Source organism: Nyctibius grandis, chromosome 9 (assembly GCF_013368605.1).
Source record: "Nyctibius grandis isolate bNycGra1 chromosome 9, bNycGra1.pri, whole genome shotgun sequence".
In the NCBI taxonomy this organism is placed as follows: domain Eukaryota; kingdom Metazoa; phylum Chordata; class Aves; order Nyctibiiformes; family Nyctibiidae; genus Nyctibius; species Nyctibius grandis.
Window position 1 is genome coordinate 20,551,027 of NC_090666.1, and position 23,171 is coordinate 20,574,197.

Here is a 23,171-nt window from a genome sequence, read left to right on the forward strand (position 1 = left end):
CACCTGTGACACGCTCACGCAATTGCAACCACAACCCTTCTGTGGACAGAGGACTTCTAAAGCTACCCTCAGTGTAGGTCAGCTCTGGGGAATCTTCCACCGTTTTGCCACTCCTTAGACAATGGTGCTGGTTCTTATGAAGTGGCACAAAGTTCTCCAGCACTTCTTGTGCCAGTTTATTGTTATGTCTGATTTTAGCAGAATTTCCCTTTCTGGCTTGTTGAAAAATGCTGAGTCCTATTATGCTGGACAATGACGACCACAATTCTGGCTTCAAGCCCTGTGTAAAATGTTCCCCAGATGCCACTGTCCAAGTAAGGCAGTTACGAGCAGCTCATACTCTCAGCTCCCTCAGGCTGTTTCAAGGCTGGTCACAGTGCAAACTCTGCAGCAGGCTTCAGAGAAGGTGCAATTCTGAAACAATCTCATCAGGCTGGAGCCCAAAGCCAATACATGGACTGCGATAAGAGGCAATGTGTTAGAGTTGCTACTCAAAACCTTCTAGGGTCTGCCATGTTATTAAATGCCTCTCTGCTTGTATTAGGCCCCACGTCTGTCTTCCAGACCTTGCTCAAGGTCAAAGTCAGCTCATTTCTCTAGGGTCATGTTGCAGCACTGGGATATAATATTAGGGGCCATGCCCAGTCCCCCAGCAGGGGCTCGGTCTGGCTCAGGATAAGGATGGAAGCTCTCCACTAACAAGCACGCTGGAAAACAAGCAGCCTCTGTACAGGCTGGTATTTGACAGCATGGCAAAGAGCCTTCCCTCATTCAGGGGCAAATTTGCCATTGTTGGGACAGGGAGGTAAGAGGAAGAAGAGGAAAGGGAGAAAAGAGGAGGGAGAAAACCAGCATTGCCTGGAGGGATTTCTGTCATGCGTTTATAGTTCTTTTCAAAACTGGGACAACAAGAGTACTGATTAAATCTGTGCCTCAGCTGACTTCTCCAGCTCTCCTTTCTTTTGCCAGGACACTTAAGCACAAAGAGAAGAATAATAAAGAATGATGCTTGATGCTCAGACAAAAGCAATTGCTTTCCTTGGTCTGGTTATTATATGAATGTGGCTTAGTCCAGCCCAATAGATGCGGCCTTCTCACAAGCAAAAGAGGCATACCTGCTGTCTTTCAGCATGTTTAAAATGTCATCTCGAAAGGTGTCTCTGTTCTTCTCCAGAAAGCCTCTCACATCATATAACACCTGCAACACAGACAGAGCCACTGGAATGATGCAGTACAAATCATTAAGCACTTCTACATTAACATGCCAATGTACAAGAACTCCAGCAGAGCTACACAGTAACGCTGCAGGCATGTGCCAAGATCTGAACTTCTGGGGTCAAAGAGTTTCAGAGCTCTGCAGTTACCAGCAAGAAAGTGGCTTTTAGCCATCAATTAAAAAAAAAAAACACACAACCGAAAAAACCTCAAAAACAGGAGCCAAGTGAAACAGATGCAGAGACTTGCCTGTGGCATGTGGGGGGGAATCCTCTGCAAGGTGTGAGGTACTCCAGTCACTTCAGGAAATACCAACTATGCCACCCAGTGCCCTGACCTCCCAACCACTACTGCTCAGCAGATTCGATTCTAGGAGGAGGTTAGTCCTTCTTTAGTGTGCAGGTGCCCTCCCTTGACACACCTCCATCTGTTCCGTATCTCTCCACAACAAAGAGTAGCATTTAACCTTGAAGGCTTGGAGACCTTTTCCTTTTTCCAATAGGTCTTTACCCTTTTCTCCTCCTCCCCAAAAGCTGAGTTTTCCTTGTGACTTTTACTTTAGGTTTTGTTTTTTTGTGAATATCCAATAAAAGACAACATGAGTAACAGAAGTAAGGAGGAGTTTATCCTCCAAACCACAAGTTACCTAAGAAACTCAAACTAATGTCCAAGCTGGAGAACACAGTACTGGACAATGACATGTTATTTTAAGCCCACCACACTCCCTGCACTTTGGTACACGGCACTAACTGTGTGGAAACACTCAGCTCAGAGAGATATTCTTGAATTTTGGAATTTAATATCCAGGACCTCAAGCCCAAGTGCAAGCATCTCACAGATACACCATGAACACCCACCTCTCCAGCATAATGTCGTATGCCAAACTGATGATCTGTTACCCGAGGCTTCACATAATAGTGGTTGCTCTGAAATGAAATGAAAAAAAAAGTCTTCTTATAATGCCCGTGTAAGAATAAATAGGCTCAGTCAGGAACTCTGCCATGACTATGACAATGCTGGGATGGGCAAGGACCTTAGCTGTTGCAGAGCCTGACCACATCTGCTGCAGTTATCTGCAGCTACCTTACAAATATGTTATTCGAATAAAATGGAAAAATGCAGCCCTTCAAGGCATTCCTCATGTGAGCAAGGGCTTGCAGAATCAAGATTGGGCAGGCATGCCATGGATGAAATGTTAATTCTTGCATCTCTGACACCCGAGGAGACTGGGCTCCACACAAACCATGTGGTGCGGGACACAGGATCAGGATGCAGGGAAGATGGCAGCTTTGCAGAACACCTACACATCTTTTGTTTGTCAAAGGAAATATCATACCAATCTCCTGTCTTCCTCTATATTTCATCTTTCTTTGAACCTCTCTTCCCTTTCTTCATTATTCATTTTTCCTTTATCTTACTAGCTGTTCTACTCTCCAACTTTTCCCCTCCTTTCTTTGTTTTATGAAAACTGTTCACTGTGTGAGAACTGCCATGCCACTTGAGACCAATGGTCCATCCAGCCAAGTATTCTGCCTCCAGCAGTGGCTATATAGAGTAGAGTAAGAACAAGACAAGTAGATGACACTTTAATCCTAATACTCTCTCAAAATCCAATTATTTTCATGAAGTCTGCCTAACTAGTAACCCCAAGTGGATTTCTCTTTGAAATACTTGCCCATTCCACACCTGAACCCATGCAGACTTCTTGCAGCCAGAGTGTCCTTTTACAGGGAGCTCTCAACCAACTGCACAGGGAACTACAGCTGGTTGGTTTTAAGCCTGGCTCCCATTAGTGCCATTTGTCTTCTATGGGCCATGTGTGACTTTTAAACCCATCACATCCCCCCTTAGTCATCTTTTCTCCACACTGCAAAGTTCCTTCAACATAGTTTTCCGTAACATTGAAGTTGCCCCAGAGCTGTTGTTTACCAGACCTGATACAACCCCTTCTTGATTGGAGGGGCCTGGTGGTGTACACTGTTCAAAGTGTAGGTGATCCATGGATTATACAGTGCCATAACAATGTTTTCTGCTTTTATTCTGTTTCTTTCCTAGGAATTTCTAATACTTGATTTGGGTTTTTTATTACCACTGAGCACTCTGCTGATGTTTTCATGGAGCTATCCATCACAGCCTCTGTCTGGGTCTTGCTCCTGAAGAGCAGCAATCAGCTCAGGGCCCATCATTTCAAATATGAAACCAAGACTGTTTTCCTTAGGCATACCATTTTACATTTATCTACACTGCTTTTCATCTTCATTTTACAACCCAATCAGTCTCATAAGGCCCCTTACAGTCCAGCCTTGCCCTGTGAATCATCAGAGAACTGCCATCTCAGTGCTCATATGGGACAGAGTCCTACAGGCCTCCCTCCATTGAGGCAACTGATCATTTACATTCTCTGAATTTACCCAATAGTGAAATAAGGATTACAGGCCTATGATTTACTAGAATACTTTCTAAAAATTAAAACAATTTCCCACCTTCTCAGATACAAGTACTAAGAAAATTTTAAGAAAGATGTTTCACAATATTGTTAGTAATTCAGCTCTTTCATCTTCATGTTTTCTTAGCAGTATTAGGTGGATGGCTTCTGACCCTGATAATTTGTTAGTGATATTGAAAACTTTTTCATTGCCTCTTTTCCTTTTCATCTTTCCCCCATTTCTTTGCTCTTCTCTTTCCCCCATCCAGTCATCTTTTTCCAGCCACAAACTTCCCTCTCTTCCTCTCTAAACATGACTGTTACTCTCTCATGTGGATTGGCACCCTCCTCTCCCTTTCTACCAAGCCCATATATTTCATCCATGTTTACAGCACTTCTGGTTCCTTCTCCCATCTCCCCTATTGCTCCTCTCCCCAGTTGTATTAGAGGTCATATACTCTTAAATCCCAGCTCTATGCTTTTCCTCCCTAAGCCTGTTGCAATCCACAGAAAACAGGGCTTGTTCTCTTACAAGGTCCTTCATGCTTTCCAGCAATGCTGGCTGGATGCCTTCCATTCCAGTGCTCTTCTAGCCAGAACTAGAGCCTTTAACGGGTACAAAAAATACTTTTGCCTTCAAAAAATGCAAACCCTAGAGCACTATCTATCTACTTCATCATTCCACCCTGCATTCCCAACTACTCAGCCTCTTCCATCTCTCATAAGCTCCCTAGGGTTCCACGTTAACTGTTATCCCCTCAAAGCAGCCAGAGGTGACACTATGAACAGCTTAATGAACAGGCTGCTCAATGCACAGAAATCACCAAAAAGAGCAACCAAAATGCTGTGGGGCATAAAGGAATGCAAAATAATACTGACAGTCGCATGCTGCTGTGCAATAAACCACAGGTACCTTCTTACCAAGGGTACTGCATTCTGGTCTTATTATTTGTCTCAGAAAAGAACAAAGATGTAGAGGAATTCAGAGACAAACAGCAGAAAAAAATATGAGCTTTGAAATTTCTCCATTTGGAGACAAACTGAAGCGGTTAGGAGAGTTCAGAAAGAAAATTCAAAAGAAGTGATGTATTAAAAATATTCATAACTTCTATATTAAAAGTTAATAAAATACCAACAACAATAAAAAACGTAAATCAGACACTCTCATATACCTTGACCTACAATACAAGGGAAAGCCACAGCAGACTAAATTGAAGGCATCAATTTCAGCCTAAAGAAAGGAAATATTTCCACAAAACTATACATAAATAGCCAACCAGAAGTCATTGCCATTGTATCCAATTTGTAGTCATGAGTATTACTAGCAGAGTTAGGTGCAAATATGAAAAATGAGAATATCTGCATCTATGCCAATTGAAAAAAATTGTCAGATAAAGGATACAAATTTGTATGTTTTCAGGCTTGGATAAAGCCTGAATTACAGGACTAGGAAAGATATTAGCTGACAATATTCTTACTAAAGTACTAAATTATTCCATAAGTCCCTGCTACAAAGTTTAATTTGCTTTGTTTTCAATCTATTCACTATTAAGAACAGAGCATTTGCTGTACCAGAGACAGGGTAAGAGATTGCTACAGTGATTTTACTGTGGTTTCTGTGTCCCCAGGATAACTTTCTGACCTGCCTGAAAAAGCCCTTCTACTCCTGTGTCCAGAATACAAGAAAGAATTTAATTAATTAGGAACAATAAGAGAGCTTTCATTAAAAGTCATGAGGCAAAAGCCATCCCCAGCCCCAGGAGACAGGGATTTGACGTGCTCTGGAGCAGACTCCTGTGAGTCAGCTGGCAGGAGAAATCCATGCACGCTGTGCAGCCACATCCTGTGCCTGGGGTGCTGCCTCGTGTCCCGTCGCAGACCAGTGAAACATGACCTCCATCACATGCTACAAATTTAAATTTCCTCTACCCACAGCCTGCGGAATGCACACTCCCTCTCTCTATGTGTGCAAGAGACCGTTTGCAGGTTTCTTCACATATTACTTTTGTTCAGTGCAGCCTAATGAAACACTCGCAGGCTCGTGCTGCCTAAGGCATTTTAAATTTCCTGTATGAAGCACATATTTTACATCAACAAAACCTTCACTTTCAGTTTTGAAATGCTGATGGGGCTAACATACTGATCATTTGCCTGCTGGGTCATTTTCTTACTTACCATATGCTGGCTGTGAAGTTTTTCCAGAAGGGTGTTGTCTGTGCCTTTGGGGAATCGACTCTCTTCATTCACCAAAGCAAGCAGACCCAGTTTCTACAGCCAAACAACAGAGAGGCTTTTACAGTCAGCAAAAGCTCTAACTACACAGCACCAAGCCAAAAACTGGAGATCTGGACAGCACATTGAGCAATAACCCCTGAGTTATACCCAGCAAAGCTCAAGCTGAAAGCAGAATTCTGGCCAGTCAATGCATTCAGCAAGCAGAACATAAGAGGAGATTATTTATAAAAAATTTACATTAAGGTTTTACTTAAACACTGCTCCCTGTCTAAAACTATGACACCCTTCCTAAACTTATTCTCAACAATGAGCAGAGATCTGCTTTCTTGAGCCAAGGCTATGGCTAGAACAACTCAAACTTTTGCCAGGTCACGATGGGAAGAAGATCTAAGCAACTACCTGTTTTTAAAATCAGGAAACCCCAGGGAAGATCTCAAGACAATCAGCAGTCCCCTCTGTGATCCCTGGAAACTGTCACAGATAACTGCTCACCTTCTCGATAAGGTCCAGGCACTCTGCATTATCCATCCAGTCAATGGCTTCCCAGCTTATCCCTTCCCTGACAGTCAAGAACAAACAGAACAAAGATGTGAAATGCAAGATCCAATGCGCTGAGGTGCAGGAGAACAGAAGCAGCTGAGCACAGCAGCTGTCCCAGGACTTAATACAATTTGCAGGAATTAGGCTTTGCCATGGCTGAGGAAAAAGAACAGGGGAGACAATGCACTGCTAACACAAGGATATGGAAGTAGGAGACAGCCTTTCTTATCCATCCCAGTGATTTAGACTGATACTCATCTTGTAGTCATTGAGCAAATTCCACACCAAGCACTAAGAAATTGTAGTTGCTCTCAGTTGCTCTTTCAGGAGTGATGAGCATCAGCCCAAGTGGTGGTGATGATGGACAGTTTGCTACACAGCTTCAAGAGTCAACTGCTGACCCACCAGTCTGGAAAGCAGGCCTGAAGCACATCTGCCAGAAGACTGAACTACAATTCCTAGGTCCACCACAAGAAGAGACTGGAGCAATTTTTCAGGGGGAGTTTTGAAGAGGATGACACAGATAAGCTTTGGCCTGACATGCAGGGGACCTACAGGGTGGCACTGCATCTTTCAGAATGGGAGCTGATAGAGGTACAGCAGTGCGATAAGTGTGCTTTGAAAATAATCCATGAAATTCTGTGTGTGCTGAATGTGTTTTCCCTCCTCTTGTCACCTTCTTATACCCCCATAATAGAGGCCGTTTCTGTTTTCAGAATTCAGAGAAGGCAGGGAATAACTCTTGCTCAGGAATCCAAGGAAGGCTCCAGGCTACGTGTGAAGCTACGTACTAACATTCTGATACAGACACCTTTCAGGTGAAGGCTAACATTTCGAAGATAGTGAAGCTGTTGTCTACAAACCCTCCAGCCCAGGCTTCATACTTTCAGGTTCAAAGCATTCAGAAACTTGTGGGCAACAGTTGGAAGCAACAAACTGGAATAATTTCTGAAGAATGGAAAGAATTATCTATCCCCCACAGGAAACAGAATATCTTACCCACGTAATGACAAAATATATCAGTTCACAGTGTTTCAGATTTTTGCAACAATGGGTGTCAGAGAGGCCATATATTTTTACAAAAAGACCTCTCAGTTTCCTTCTAAGAGCAAGACGACCTTCCAGAATTGAAGGGAGCAGAGCTTTCTGAAACAAATCAAATCACGAATGAATCAAGTTGTCCCTAGTGCCACAGACCCCTTGTCTAATCAAATGATGAAATATACAGAGCTACTGACTAAACCTGAGGAAGCAGAGCTGGTACTGTGAAAGATGAGCTTTAATCACATCACCCTAGAATAACTTGTTGAGGAGTCAATAATAAAATTCTCTTGTTCTTTCCAAAGTTCAGCCACAGAACTTAAACTCCTATGTAATCATCAGGAAAAAAACTTTTGCCACGATGATACCATTCTTAACACAAGCTTTCTGCAATGGTGGAATTGGCCTGAGAAGTGAGTGCATAAATAGCCTTGCGGTTTTGTAATCTTTAGAATTTCATGAATTGCCTATTCGACTGTCTCCCTTTACAAGGCTGCTCTCATTTGCCCTCCCTGACCCTGTTCAATTGCTTCATTCACAAACATAAAGGCTTCTGTTTCAGAGCAAGAACTGAAGTATTTGTCTAGCAGCCTTCTCTAGAAGGAGAAATACTCTAGAACATCCCAGGTACTTCACAAAATATAATCCAATATGAAGCCCACAGAAGAGAAACAGCTGTGCAGGAGGCTCCATGCTCTTTAAGCTCAGGAAACAGCCTGATTTAAATCTCCTTGCTGAGGAAAAGAGCCCTTTTCACAGCATAGGAATCTCTAGGACAGAAAGAGCTGTCAGGTATCTATCTTTAGGGACTTTACTTTTTGCACACCAAAATTCCACCCGCATAACACACCACCACCACCACCTTAGGTGGCCAAGAAGGCCAATGGCATCCTGGCCTCTATTAGGAATAGTGTAGCCAGCCAGTCTAGGGAAGTGATCATCCCTCTGTACTCAGCACTGGTGAGGCTGCATCTTGAGTACTGTGTTCAGTTCTGGGCCACGCACCTCAAGAAAGATGTTGAGGTGTTGGAGCGAGTCCAGAGGAGGGCGACCAAGCTGGTGAAGGGTCTGGAGGGTCTGACCTACGAGGAACGGCTGAGGGAGCTGGGGTTGTTTAGCCTGGAGAAGAGGAGGCTCAGAGGTGACCTTATTGCAGTCTACAACTACCTGAAGGGAGGTTGTAGTGAAGTGGGAGTTGGCCTCTTCTCCCAGGCAACTAGCGATAGGACAAGAGGACACAGCCTCAAGCTTCGCCAGGGGAGTTCAGGTTGGACATAGGAAGAATTTCTTTTCAGAAAGGGTTATTAGACATTGGAATGGGCTGCCCAGGGAGGTGGTGGAGTCACCATCTCTGGATGTGTTTAAGAAAAGACTGGACATGGCACTTAGTGCCATGGTCTAGTTGACATTGTGGTATCAGGGCAACGGTTGGACTCGATGATCCCTGAGGTCTCTTCCAACCTGGTTGATTCTGTGATTCTGTGATTCTGTGAAATCATTACTGAAGTCAGTAATAAGGCCAGTGACCACGTGTTCTAATGGGTTAAAGCCCAAGATCTTCCCATTCAGCTGAGAGAAAGAATGGAATCTGGACTTTCTAAATACTACAGGGGAGAAAGCTTTTGCTTGAAGACAAGTGACCTATGCTGGCAAAGCACATGGACAGTGCTTACAGAGACATCCACAGTCAGGGTTGCACTAAGGCCCAGCTGCCTCTCCTGCCTTAGCAGTAGGGACTGGAGAGCACAAAGGAGGAATGATATCCTCCATTCTACTACCCACGAAAGTACTAGGGGCTACCCCCTCTGTTTGTCACCTGTTGTACTCCAGCTGCTCCAAAGAGAAGATGTGTTTGTTGAAATATTCCTGGAGTTTCTCATTTGCATAGTTAATGTTAAACTGCTCAAAACGATTCACCTGTAAGAAGAAACAAAGATTATAAAACTTAACATTCTTGTCCCTGGGCTCTAAAATAATGTACAACAGAGATGGGGAAGGTGCCAGGCCTGGAATAAAGCCAGAGAGCACAGAGGCAAGGGGTGGCAGATGCACATGAGAAGGACAGTACAGGGAGGTCCACTAGGAGAACAGCTTTTGTAGCTCATGCAAGGTTAATTCAGTAGGCCTAAATGGTAGTAAAGGATGCTAAGACAATGACATATCTCTTCTTCTTAAGAAGAAAGAAATATAATTCCCAAAGTGTTAGGTCATTGGGCTTTCTTTTCTGTGAAATATCTGAGCAGTCACTATATGGCTGCTCAACATACATTCCTCATCAGTTGCAGTCAGAAGCATTACACACAAGATTCTCAACACAAGGCAAAACAGATGTAAACAAACAACGTGCACATAGGAGCTAGACATTTAATTTGTATACAAGTCAAAAATTCAATAGTACCTATCACAGATATTTGCTTAGGGTCTGTGTCACAGACAGACCTTGAACATCAAGCCTACATGAATACAGGTGGCACAAATGGACAGCTACATATATCTTGCTGCTCCCAGAGGGAAGTGGCAAAATCCCAGAATGCCCTATGCTAACCTAAACAGCATACAAATCTACCAGAATTCCTTCCTATATGTACTGACATCTCCAAAACCAACCCACCCTGCAAAATACAAAATCCTGACCTGAAAGTTCTCGAAGCCAAAGATATCCAGGATGCCCACAGACTTAAAGTTTTCCTTGCCTTTGATCTTCGTATTAATCTTGCTAATGAGCCACGAAAAACACTGGGAATACAGCGCCATAGACAGGGAGTCCCTGGAGTCAGCTGCCTGTAAATGCAAAGAGAAAAAATGAGTCACAAGGAGAAGAGAAGGTATAAGGGGCACCACGAATCTCTATGGGACTTCAGGTTCCTCCACTCCTCTTTAGATGTCTCAGCCTCGGTACTGGTTGTGCATGGTGCAGTATTTAGAGGTACAGACACATTCAAGTTTGCAAGTAGCCCAGCCACACATAGATGTACCACGTCTGATCTTTGGGTACTGAACTTGAGAGGCTGAAGGAAGTAGCAAAATCCTTGACATCTTTGGAACAAGTGCTGGGGCAGGGAAGGTTACAAAATACCTCACGACTAAGCCCGTAGCAGTTATTTTGCATCACCTGAGCCAACATTTGCAGTGACAGGCAAGGTATCTCCGTTCAGTGTTCCTAGTAGAGCTGTCAATGGGTGTCTGCTCAGTTTTTCAAAAACTGGTAGGGCAGGATTTAAGAGTATTCTGTCACCAAGTTAGCTTCAGAAATCCCCTCTCCAAAACTTTCCTGCAAACAGCATTATCTTACTGAAAGACAGGGTAGGCTGGCCAACAGCCAGGATACATGCCCCAGAAGTGCATGGGTTGAGAGACCTTTCTGAAGCTGACCCAACATCCCATGCAGTGATCATAACCAAGTGTCAGAGGTGGAAAAACTTAAATTGTGATCACTAACAGGCAGTAGATAATAGGGTGTATGTAAGTGTGTGGATGAATGTCCAAAATCGAACTTTTGACATCTCAAGCAAAAGCCTGCTACTCGATAGCTGTAACAGGAAAGGGCTGGTTGTAAGTTTTGATAACACTTGAACTAAACAAAAGTGGCATGCCCCAAATCCTCCAATTAATAAAGAGACACAAATTAAGAGGCTGATTGTATGCTGTCCTGCACATACACTATTTAGACTGGGAAACCAAGGCTTAGGGTTCTGGAAAGAAGAGAAGGCCAGAAGCAAGGGTTCCCAAAAAGAAGATGTGATCCCAGAGAGTAGAAAATGGGGCCAGGAAAGAAGGCGTCAAAGATCTTGACTGGAAGAAAGATGCTGGAAGTGGGGAAGGATCCTGCAGATAGAGACATGTGAAGACAAACGTCAGGGTATGCCCAAGGACCTTGGCTGGTAGTTCCTGAGACTCATAACTGCAAGGAGCTACACAACATGAACCAACACAACTTTCTGCTGGACCCTCCTGGAGAAGCAGCAATCTCCCTACTGAGAAAAGAAGTTGACATCTAGTGAATGTAATGCTGAGGGGTAAGTGAGCAAGTATGTGAAATAATCAAGTAGGGTAAAAGCTATAATCTTGTAATTTCATAAATAAACCACAGTATCTAGGTCAATTACAGGTTGTTTACTCTGTCTTGCCTGTGACACCAGGGTAACTCCTTCAGTAGGCCTGATCAGCAATGACAGAGATCTGAATGCACCCTCATCCTCTTCAGTTTTACAAGCCTGAATAACGTGACCTTTCCTGTTCTGCTTTGCTAATGGCACAGGCCAGCTGCCTCTGAATCCTCCCAGCCCCTCTCAGCAAGCTTCTGAGGCCCAGCCTGCAAGATCCTCCTTTTCACCCAATCTCACTGTTTTTCTCCTCCTTTCTCTTCCTGGATAGTATCTCCTCCCCAGCAACCCATGGCCTGGGGCACACAGCAACCTCCCTTCTCCACAGAAGAGAACATTACAAAGGATGGGCACACACGCCTTTTCTGGGTATTTCTTCTCTCCGTCAGACGGTCTGTCTTATTAGTTGGGACTGAGAATGCCCTCAAGGCCATGCCTCTGTAGTGTCTCTGGCTACACAGTAAGCTGGACTAATTTTCCAGGAACAGGACCTCCCCATCCAGCTGTAAGCAAAGCCGCTTTCCCCACAATATGGCTCAAATGAGATTCTCAAAGGCTCCTTTCACCCTCCCAGCTTTGCCCGCCTTCAGGCCAGTTCATCCATTCAGCCCACTGAAATGTCAAAGCTCAAATGGGCAACGAGCTCGTGATACAATGAGAAATCCCTGGCAGCTCTATCAATGCATTCCCACAACAAGTGGGAATAGGTGGGCACAGTACATGAGGACTTAAGTGGGAATAGTCTTTACAGGCCCAGTGTTCAGTGCAACGGGCCCCCTTAGTGAAGACAGCTAAATAGCAGCAGCCACTTGCTGTAACAATTGCTTTGCAGTCTCAGTACTTCACTGGGCTGCAAGCAGTAGGTGTGGTGTCCAACACACACAAATGTCAGGAATAGCTATACTATCAGGGAAAGCTCTGTTCAGGGAGACTCCTGTAAATCCTACAACTGCGCACTGTTGCTCTGGACTGCGTGGAGTGTCTCTGGCGTTATTTGTTATCCATCCTTGTGCACCGATATAGAAAGATGTGGCTTATTTAGGACAGATAGCTGAGAAGAGAAACTGCAGTACTGGGTACTGTGGATACCTACCACAGACTACAGGCTGAAAAATAATTTTAACACAATTTCATTGCAAAGAAAGGTCACAGACTATGAAAAAAAGATACCATTTCCTAAAGGCAAAGCTTAGTTTGTGATATATTAGCAGGTGTGTTCACAGCAAGAAAAGCAGTGACTACTCTGCTGTAATGAGCACTGCTGAGACTTCAACTTGAAGATGGTGTCCAGTTATAAGCACTTCACTTCTTGAAAGATGTAGGAAAACAGAGACAGAAGAAGAGATTTAGAAAATTACTTACAAGGAAACATTGAAGGAACTGGATTGTTTAGCTTAGAAAAGAGAACACCACGTGAAGAACTTCACAGAAGTGAAAGCTTATAAGGTGGGCAGCTGGGATGTCAAAGATAATCTAAACATGAGGCAAATCTTTTCAGCTCCAGGCTCCACTGCAGCTAGAGCAGGATACTTAAAGAGGCTGTGAAATTCCTTCCATGGGAAATCTGAAGGAAAGTTAGACAGACCACCATCAGAGAGAGCCTAGTAACTCTGGTTTCTCTGCCAATGTAGAGGCTAGAGTGATAACTCTCTGAAGTCTGTGCTAGCACAAGATTTCCATTACAGATGTTCATTTTCCTATAACATGATGCTTCTTACATCCTAGTAATATAATTGTTCCCCAGTGTCTTGCATTTTATTAATGACAGAAGATTTCTACAGTTATCTGTGCATGGACCTAAAACACCAAGAGTGCCCTCAAGTGATCAGTGACACCACAAAGTTAGTAGGCACAACACTGTAATGAACCACAGAGAAACGTAATAGATAAGCAGGACTGGCTCCAGCACACAGCACAGGTTCAGAAGACGAGAACTACATATCAGTTTATTTGGTCCTCCTTTGCGGTTGTAAGGTTATACAAAGAAGCTACTGTGGGGTAACAACCTACCACCTGCCAGACGTTTTGTGGTAACTGTGTGCAAGCTTTTACCTTCCAGGAAATGCAGCGTAACCTGGGAGTTCTGCAAGGTAAAAGCATCCACAAGTGCAATTACCACAAAGCATCTGATATACTTTCTGCATGACACAAGCATGACCAATTCCTGGTGAGTGAAGGTGACTTAAAACCAGTATTGTGCATTGCCATTTGCAAGTGAATTCTCCTGTAAAGCCTAAAAAGCAGAGTCAACAATGGGACCTGAACTACCAATAAGGGCAAAATACTTGAGGACACAGCTGAGCACCAAGGGGGTGTAAGAGGAAACCCTAAACTTGAATGAATGATACAAGAGGGAGACAGAGGGCCTGGAAATGCAGAAGTGGCAGAAGCAGTAGCATACACTAGGACACTTACCTGCTCCACAGTGAGAGGGGAGCTGATCTCTTCCCCACGCAGAATCATGGACCTCTGCGTCAGTACTTCGGAAAGCTGGAAGGCGTCTAAGCCCAGGAGGTCACTGGCAATGTTCAGCACTAATAACAAAGGAGGACACATTTTTTTTTCCTGCATGGATCCCCATCACAGAATCACAGAATCACAGAATCAACCAGGTTGGAAGAGACCTCAGGGATCATCGAGTCCAACCGTTGCCCTGATACCACAATGTCAACTAGACCATGGCACTAAGTGCCATGTCCAGTCTTTTCTTAAACACATCCAGAGATGGTGACTCCACCACCTCCCTGGGCAGCCCATTCCAATGTCTAATAACCCTTTCTGAAAAGAAATTCTTCCTAATGTCCAACCTGAACCTCCCCTGGCGAAGCTTGAGGCTGTGTCCTCTTGTCCTATCGCTAGTTGCCTGGGAGAAGAGGCCAACTCCCACTTCACTACAACCTCCCTTCAGGTAGTTGTAGACTGCAATAAGGTCACCTCTGAGCCTCCTCTTCTCCAGGCTAAACAACCCCAGCTCCCTCAGCCGTTCCTCATAGGTCAGACCCTCCAGACCCTTCACCAGCTTGGTCGCCCTCCTCTGGACTCGCTCCAACACCTCAACATCTTTCTTGAAGTGCGGGGCCCAGAACTGAACACAGTACTCAAGGTGCGGCCTCACCAGTGCCAAGTACAGAGGGACGATCACTTCCCTAGACCGGCTGGCTACACTATTCCTAATAGAGGCCAGGATGCCATTGGCCTTCTTGGCCACCTGGGCACACTGCTGGCTCATGTTTAGCCGGCTGTCGATCAGCACCCCCAGGTCTCTTTCCACCGGGCCACTTTCTAACCACTCTTCCCCCAGCCTGTAGCGCTGCATGGGGTTGTTGTGGCCGAAGTGTAAGACCCGGCACTTGTTCTTGTTGAACCTCATGCCATTGGACTCGGCCCATCTATCTAACCTGTCCAGATTCCTCTGTAGGGCCTTCCTACCCTCCAGCAGATCGACACTTCCACCCAGCTTGGTGTCATCTGCAAATTTACTGAGGGTGCACTCAATCCCTATGTCCAGATCATCGCTCATGAGGGATCCATATTCTGCAGCTCAGTGAGGAAATCCCAGGGACTCCTACAAGGCAAGTGACTAAGCCCCAGCACAAAATGGACTCCCCTTTACTTCATTCTCTTTGGCCTACCCAAAGCTGTACGCTCACATATTCAGTCTGAGGCAGGGTCAGCACCCGTTACGGGCCGCAGTCAGACACTCATATAAGTCAGCCTTTCTGCTGACAACAGGAAGAGCAAAGCACTATGTAAAGCTCAGCACCAGCAAAATACTTATTAAATGAGAAGATATGTTTTCCTAAAGGCACAATAGTGCAGTCTGAGCATGAGATTGCTAAACTTGGATGTCAAGAAAAGAGGCAATTAACTTAAGACTTGAAGTATTTGTGATACATATTTATTGCTTCTGTCAGTTTAGGTATTCACTTTACTAGACCAGCTCAGATTGGATAACTGTAACGTAGTGCACACTAGCAGATGCTTCAAAGGAAGATTTGGGAAAGTCTGTAACAGGCTACTTCTATCTCAGACTCCTCAGTGTTCCTATTTCTTCCTGCTCTTTCAGCGCAAAAGAGAAACTGTGAGACTGTGGACTCAATCTGAGAGTATCCAGGAGAACAAACGGATCACAGGGCCACAGCCCAACTAAATCATACCAGCGCTCTGGAGCCATGCATCCTGTGGCAATGCTTTTCCTGGGTTAAACTGCAGGGAATCTGCTGGCAAAGGCACTGCAGACCAGCACAGCAGAGGGAGAAAGGATGGAGTGAGCTTTGTTGGGGACCTTATGGGACTTCGCATGGTCTACCACGTTGCTAGGGTCCCACTTACCTGCTTTTGTTGTAACCTGGGCCCCGCCAGCTGTCATGAATTCAATGTTTCCCAGATGAAGTGTGCCAGAAAGAAGTTTGAAGATGTCTCTGATTTCTTCAGTGCTGAAGTCCACCACTTTCATGGCAGTCTGTGCAAAACCATACAGCTAATGTTTGCTGTATGCACAGTACAACGGAACCACCACGCTCATGCCCAGCCCATGTAAGATGTAAAACTCAGAATTACAGTCATCATGAATCAAAGTGAAACTGGGGCTGGCACAGCCCCCCTCTCAGCTGTACAACTGTCAGTGACCTTCACTGTCTCCCATTCTTGCCTTCATTTACACTATCCCCATCTAAGGCAGGTGGGAGTTTGCCCTACCCTCAAGTTGGACTTTGCTGCTGCTGTTGCCTGTCTGTCACAGGAAGAATGTGTTTGTCTGTGCCTGTGTGAGGAAATCCTTCCCTGAACACTGTCAGTACAGGTTACAGATGTCACTGGACTGCTTTCACATTCTGCCTTATTGTCTTCCTGAAGGATAGATCCATATAATATATTTCATTTACTCTGATCCATGTAACTCCCTTAATTTACTCTAGCTTAGAATAGTAGATTTATGCAGCAAGATTTAAAACCAGGCTTTCAGCACTACCTGCTAGAAGGTTAGAAACAGGTTACCAGATAATGAGGAAGTATGGCACATTCCCTATGTCTTAGTGTATCGGAGCCCGGGTCTTGGGGTATAAATTGACTTTGAGAGCTAGGACCTAGTTTTCATGCATTCACCCTGTCAGTGGGGCAACTCCAGGGTTCTAGGTCTCTTATTTCCTCCAGGCTTTTCCTCAGCTGAAGTATAAATGCCATGTTGCCATTGAAACCTCTGCTGTACAGGAGATATTTCCTTCCCTTAAATCACACCTAAGCAGGAGCTATTGAAATCCTAAGCTGACTCCTCTCACACCTTGCCTGTCTGGTTTCAGCTGCATTATTAGAGCCCTCAGGCCAATAACCACTTATCAAACAAAACACAAATTGCATATTCATCTGCTAAATCCATGAGCTCTGGGAAAATTACACGTCTATTGAAATCTGTGTGGTATTTCAGAATATGCCATTTGCACAGGTGATTCAGCTTTACCAGAAAATTTCTGGAGAACATTACCTTCATCAGACCAAATTGTTCCCCTTCTAATGGTCAATGTGAAGTTTCCTGCATTAGGCCATCTAGAGGGCTCCCAGGAACCATTCTGTGGTGGGGGGTGAGGTTCATGTTCCCAAAAGTCTCCATCATTCTAAGTTATTATTCATCCTCAACTGTTCCCAAAATCCCCCCATTTCTGTAGACCTAAAACACTCTTCGGGCCTTGTTTTTACCATAAAAATAAAGGTAGAGCTGAGTTTCAGACTCGTTGAACACCAAACTTTGGTAAATAAATTCTGCCTGCGAGATCTAGACCCTGAAGCATGTTTAGCCCCTGAGATTGTGCCCAAGACATTCAGGAGGAGTTAGGACAGGACTCACCATGACCTTACTGAACATCTCTACGTCATTCAGGTTCTCATCAGTCACGCAGCCAGACTGGTTCAAATAGTGATAAGTCTCTGGCTCAGAGAGGGAGAGGCTTTCTGCAACAGAGGGAAAAAGGCAGGGAGGAGAAAGAAACCAATTTATTTAGCAGTCAGCCTTTTTTACTCTAGGATCTTGGTCCCCAAAACCAGCATGTACATTTACCATAGGGAGAGTTCATCTGAACAGATTCCATATCCCTCAAAAGCCACACCTAGACAGTGAATGCACTGGGGAAGGGGAAGAGAAGGGTGTGCAGTAACAAAGCTTGTGGATAGTATGCAAAATTATTTAGAACAGTCAAATCCCAAGCTGCAGAGTCGCAGAAGAATGTTTCAGTACTGAACTGACTCAGCAAAAATTAACAGAAGATGAAATTCAATCTTGTAAATGGTACAGAAAAATAGTCTTAACTATATACTCCTCCACATTAGGAATCACCACTTGAGACAGAGTTCAGAGTCACAGTAAGATTTCTGAAGACACCAACTCAGTGCTGAGTAGCAGTCAAAAACTGAACACAGTTCAGTTCTTTCAGTTTTAGGAGGAACACAGAACAAAACATGAAAACAGAATCAGGTTTCTGCACATATCTTTTGCACAAACAGATCTTAAATATTATCTGCACATTTGATCACTCATTTCAAAAAGGACAGAGAACTAAAAGATCTATGGAGAAAGGAGACGAGGATGATCAAAAGACAGAAACACATTACAGACGAGGGAAGTGAAGCAGCCTGGGACATCAGCTTAGAAAGGGAGATGTGGAAGAATAGCAGAGATCTGCTGAAGAAAAGAACGTGTTTTGTATGCTTTCTGTAAGTACCTGCCCCACCTCCCAGGTGGGGACCTGATAACCATGGTCCCCACTACTTCCCTTTGCTTTAGATGGATCTCTGAATTGACCTACATGGCTATTCCTGCATGAACTCCCTAGAACTGAAGACCTACTCCCTTCCACTCTGTGTCAGGCCCAATTCTTCCATTTGATTATTCTAGCACACACAGAACAAAGGCACAAAGAAATTCCCCAGTCCCTCAAAACCAGAGTGCAGCTGTAATATGTTCCTGCCCATCTATCTGACCTCCTCAGCAGACCATCAGTGCTCAGCAGTGCCCGGGGCAGATACACACAAATGTTATTAAGGGGATGCTGCACTACAAAGAGGATTCTTCCCCAGCCTGCAGCTGCCCCTTCCTCTGCATGGCCTCTTCCAGACCCACCTCTCCCTTCCTCGTGTACAGAGCTATAAACCCTTTGTTCAGATACTAGGCATGTTTTGACTCTAGTCCTGCCACTACATTGCTGATCTTCTAATTCTTCTCTCTCCTATTACCTATACTGAAGGTCTGTTCTAGAAGTATGTCTGCCAGCCCAACCTTTGAACTCCTTGAACGGCTCCCATCAGCATCTGAATCAAGAATCTTTACCCTTCCTTTGCCTCTAGCCAGTTTCATTACCTCATCTCTGTATACCCCCTCTTCACTTTGCACAGACTTTTTCCTCCAGTTCAGAGTGACAGAAGTGTCTTTTCTCATATAGCATTTCTGTCATCCTCAGCCTCTTCCTCTCTACTCCCCTTTCTGTGTTTCCCATGAAATCACCATATGACCTTCAAGAAAAAGTTATATATCAAGTACCTGAAATATCCATGCTCTAGCTAACTTACACCTGCTTCATATGCTGGACTCGAAAGAAGACAGAGTCATATCCCGGCAAATGAAATTACCTTTCTGCTCCCCGCTCACACCAGCTAGCAGAGCATAAAAGATGTGGTAATTCCTCTCTCCGGGGTTCTGGTGCACCACTCTGTTCTGAAACAAAGAATACAGGAGTAGTCAGTAGAAAGAGATCACACTTGTGGTTGTAAAGGCAAAGAGAGGACCAGGATACAGGTAAATCTCCAGAGCCAATGCACAAGAGGGGCTTCTTCCAATTTAGTGATGGTATTGTCTAAATAAGCTCTACATCAAGATCTTGTCATGTGTGGCTGTGCAACTAAGCACATACAGACTTCTCTGAACTCACTTAGAGAGTGCGCGCGCAGACAAACTGAACCTTGTCAGTTCTGGCCCTGCCCCTCAGTGAGTTCCTGAGTCCAAAGAAAACTACATAAGAGCAGAGATGTCTGCATTTGGAGTTCTACCCCCATATTCTTCTCTATGGAATTGAGTTTCCAGGTACTTGTTCTCTCTCCCTTTCCCTTTGGTAAACAGCTTTATCTTGGAGTCTCTCTGTAATGCACAGTATTTATAAAAGACAGGAGAACAGGCTCTGATAGGTATAGAACAAACATTGTTCCTCCACCATCCTCTTCCTCAGCTGGGACAGTTGCAGTAGTAACACCTAAAGCACTACTGTCCATGTGCTGTGATGGAGGCAGCATCATCCAGTCGGAGAATTGGCACTGCCCCACCATGCTATAAGGAGGGGCCTCACCCAGCAGTCAGTAGAGGTGATACATACCTTTTCCAGTAAATCTGAACAGCATGTTAAGGAGAAAACATTCAAATGACATAGGCACAGATCTCCTGACAACTGTCAAAGAATCTTTTAGACCCATTGGGATGAATCCTGTAACAAGCCACAAATCATTAAATACTTGATGCTTTGGAAAGTGGACAAAGAGCAGTCCCAAACATCATCTTGGATCCTCCTCTCTACTCCTTGTCCATGGAGGTATTTTGTGCCAAAGAGATATTTAAAAGGGCAGGGTCAGATAGAGCATTGGACCTGCACAATGGTGAGGTAACCTAACAAAGGATGAGCCACATTAGGGACACCTAGAAAGATTAGAGAGGCCCCTCTAATCTGAAAGTCTGTATTGAACGCAGCAAGTCTTGCATCAGTTCTCATTGCTTCTGTGACAGACCGCTATCTTTAATCTACTGACGTCATAAAGAGCAGAGACTAAACAATCCAAGACTCTTATTTACAACAGTAGTAAATTCATCTAGCTGCTACTCCAGTGGAAACTGGTGTGGTTTGCAGTCATCAGCAGCTTTGATCATCAACATCAAGAAATGTAGCCAGGGCAGCTTTAGCTGCGTCATGTAGACAAAAGAGTTGTCAAAGCCTTTGGGAGAGGGGTACATGGGCATACAGGGAAGAAAGTGGTCACGGCACAATGTAATTCGACTATATCCAGTCTTCCCTGTCCTTGCTGTCACTGGAACAGGCTCCCCAGGGAAGTGGTCATGGCACCAAGCCTGTCAGAGCTCAAGGAACATGTGGACAACGCTCTTAGTCATATGATTTTGTTTTAGGTAGTCCTGCAAGGAGCAGGGGGTTGGACTTGATGATCGTTATAGGTCCCTTCCAACTTGAGATATTCTATGATTAGGGTTCCAAGGTCTACTGGAGATGGACAGCCCAAAACAGGGAGTCATAATTGGCCCTCTAAATTTCTATTCTCCTCTGCATCCAAATATTGCACAGCATATACTGATTCTTAGCTTGGTCTCACTTTTCTAAATAATGAATACACTGGCAGAGTTAAAATCAGGGAACAATCTTCTGGGAAAAACAGGCTGCAATCACCATGAGGGATCTTCCTAGGCAGCAAATTCTAAGGAGTTAAATACCAAGCATTGTAATTGCCAAAGTGAAAAGTCAAACTATATCCCTAGCTAATGCAGTACCTAGACAAAATGTTTCCAGTGTTAGGTGCTGCAGAGCCACATAACAAACACTTCTTCCCTCTTTAAGTTGCAAGTTTGCCCACAGCTGTAAACTAGCTTTGAGAAACTGTGATGAGGGATTTCCTGACCCACTCTGAGCTGCTCCTCATCTTCACTCGCTCCATCCATTTCTGGTCCACTGAAGAAAAGGATACAGTCAGTTACTTGTCCTCCCTGGATGTGTCCATGTTGAGAGAAGTGCAGCTGGATGAACTTGCCAAAGCGGCTGGAGTTGTTGTTATAAACTGTCTCGGCATTTCCAAAGGCCTCCAGAATAGGGCTGCAGAAACAAGGCAACGAAGATATGATTGGTGATTTGATACCATTACAACAAAGCGTGTGCCCAGCCTTTTCCCATTTGCCCAGCATGCACTGCCATGTGATATTAATTCATTACAGCACCAGACTGGACAAGCAGGAAGAGCTCAACGGCAAGGAAGGATGGCAAGAGCAAATTCACATGCTGCTAGACAAATTTTAAACCTTTGGGATTGGAGTTAATTAAATGAGTCCCCAATCAGTATGGGCAGCTGGCGTTCACACTGTCAAGGGCATTCCCCACCAATGTGGCTTCAGGAAATGAAAGGTGCCAAGACCCAGCCAGGCTGTGTGCTTAACACAGCAGCATCCCATGATATGGGCTGGTGTTTTTTTCAAGATTTTCAGAAGCAACAGACATAGAGGGCAAGCACTCTGTAGCTTTAAACCACATACTTCTTTGTTTCTGCTTCTGCCTTTGAAAAAGGAAACAGTATAAGCCATCTCTTAAAATTACAGGTAAATATTTTCAAACTAACAGACAAACATAGTACTAAACTGAGTTGTTTGGTACTGAAATTTGATACTGGAACACACAAACACTTGTTGTTACTTAAATCTTGCTTAGGTTGATACAAGCCACGTGGTTTCCAAGCAGAGGGAATATACACACATTATAGATTTGAAAACTTCATTCTAAGAGAGCCATATCATCCACTTCAGGAAAAAAAATGTTGCAAAAAACCCCTATCTCCAAACTTCAGACGGGTGAAGAATTGAAGAATTTTGTCTCCTGATCACCTTCCTGTCTTCAGGAGGTTCATACAACATGGAAAACGGCGAGATAAAATGCAGCTTGGTTCTTGCTCCACAGAACAGTACAAGGGAAAAGCCTAAACTATTCAAACTGACACGCTGAATCCAGGATTAAAATATTCATTTTTGCAATTTAGCCAATACTAAAATAATCTGAAGGCCTGACAAGCAAGGAGTCACGGAGATGCTACAAGAACAGCCTGCATGTGGTCATGTTTAATTTTAAAACATACATAGTTTTTAACAAAAGTTATTGCCATTACTACCCTGAGAAATACTGGCTTTTTAAACATCTCCATCAATCTGCTGTGCAGTTCCACTGGAGACAGGGGCAGATACAGGATTATTCACAAATTAATAATTTTAACATGACAAATAATCCCAACTACATATACTGCTGGAGTTTGCTGCAAGCTTCAGGCCTTGCAAGTGTTAGCTAAGTGAGAGCTGTGGCTGTGGGTAAGGTCCAACAACCTTCAGGAAACTGCAGCCAGTATTTTCCTAATTTACCTCTTGAAAATATCACTTTAAAGAAACAAAAGCATAGAAATTAAATAGCTCTGTTACAATATGTTACAACCATAGAAAACCCTGTCACAGAGATCCGTGTGCACAGATCAGGAGGTAAGTTCCTTGCCCTGGAGAATTTGAACTCCAAGACCCACGCCTCTGAAACAAGTATGTAAATAAGGACATTGCACAGGAATATCCCACTGAGCACACCATGCCATGAATCAACAAAAATTAACGGGGACAATGGGAAAAAGGGAGGACAGGGATATGTTATATGACCACCACAGTTGCGGTGAGAGTGCAGTAACCAGCCAGCCAATCTTTATGGCTCTAAATCATGTTAAATTAGATAAGCAAAGCACAAGGAAGTATCTTTATGGTTTAGTTTGGCAACGGGCTCACGCACGTAAGTGCGGAAGTCTTTCAGGGATGGGGGAGGAAATAGGCACGTGGGTGTCCG

At 44.2% G+C, this 23,171-nt stretch overlaps 1 protein-coding gene across 1 annotated transcript in view; it reads right to left on the minus strand.

Moving 5' to 3' along the window:
• Positions 1–23,171, minus strand: part of LOC137667137 (unconventional myosin-X-like) — a 94,728-nt gene that overhangs the window by 43,099 nt on the left and 28,458 nt on the right. Inside the window, exons 6-17 of the mRNA XM_068407673.1 lie at positions 21,280–21,404; positions 19,911–19,924; positions 19,174–19,258; positions 17,399–17,502; positions 15,892–16,021; positions 13,975–14,093; positions 10,091–10,237; positions 9,273–9,373; positions 6,368–6,434; positions 5,816–5,908; positions 2,073–2,141; positions 1,116–1,198 (exon numbers count right to left, since the gene is read on the minus strand). Of these exons, the coding sequence (XP_068263774.1) occupies positions 1,116–1,198; positions 2,073–2,141; positions 5,816–5,908; positions 6,368–6,434; positions 9,273–9,373; positions 10,091–10,237; positions 13,975–14,093; positions 15,892–16,021; positions 17,399–17,502; positions 19,174–19,258; positions 19,911–19,924; positions 21,280–21,404 (1,137 nt within the window). The remainder of the gene's footprint in view (positions 1–1,115; positions 1,199–2,072; positions 2,142–5,815; positions 5,909–6,367; positions 6,435–9,272; positions 9,374–10,090; positions 10,238–13,974; positions 14,094–15,891; positions 16,022–17,398; positions 17,503–19,173; positions 19,259–19,910; positions 19,925–21,279; positions 21,405–23,171) is intronic.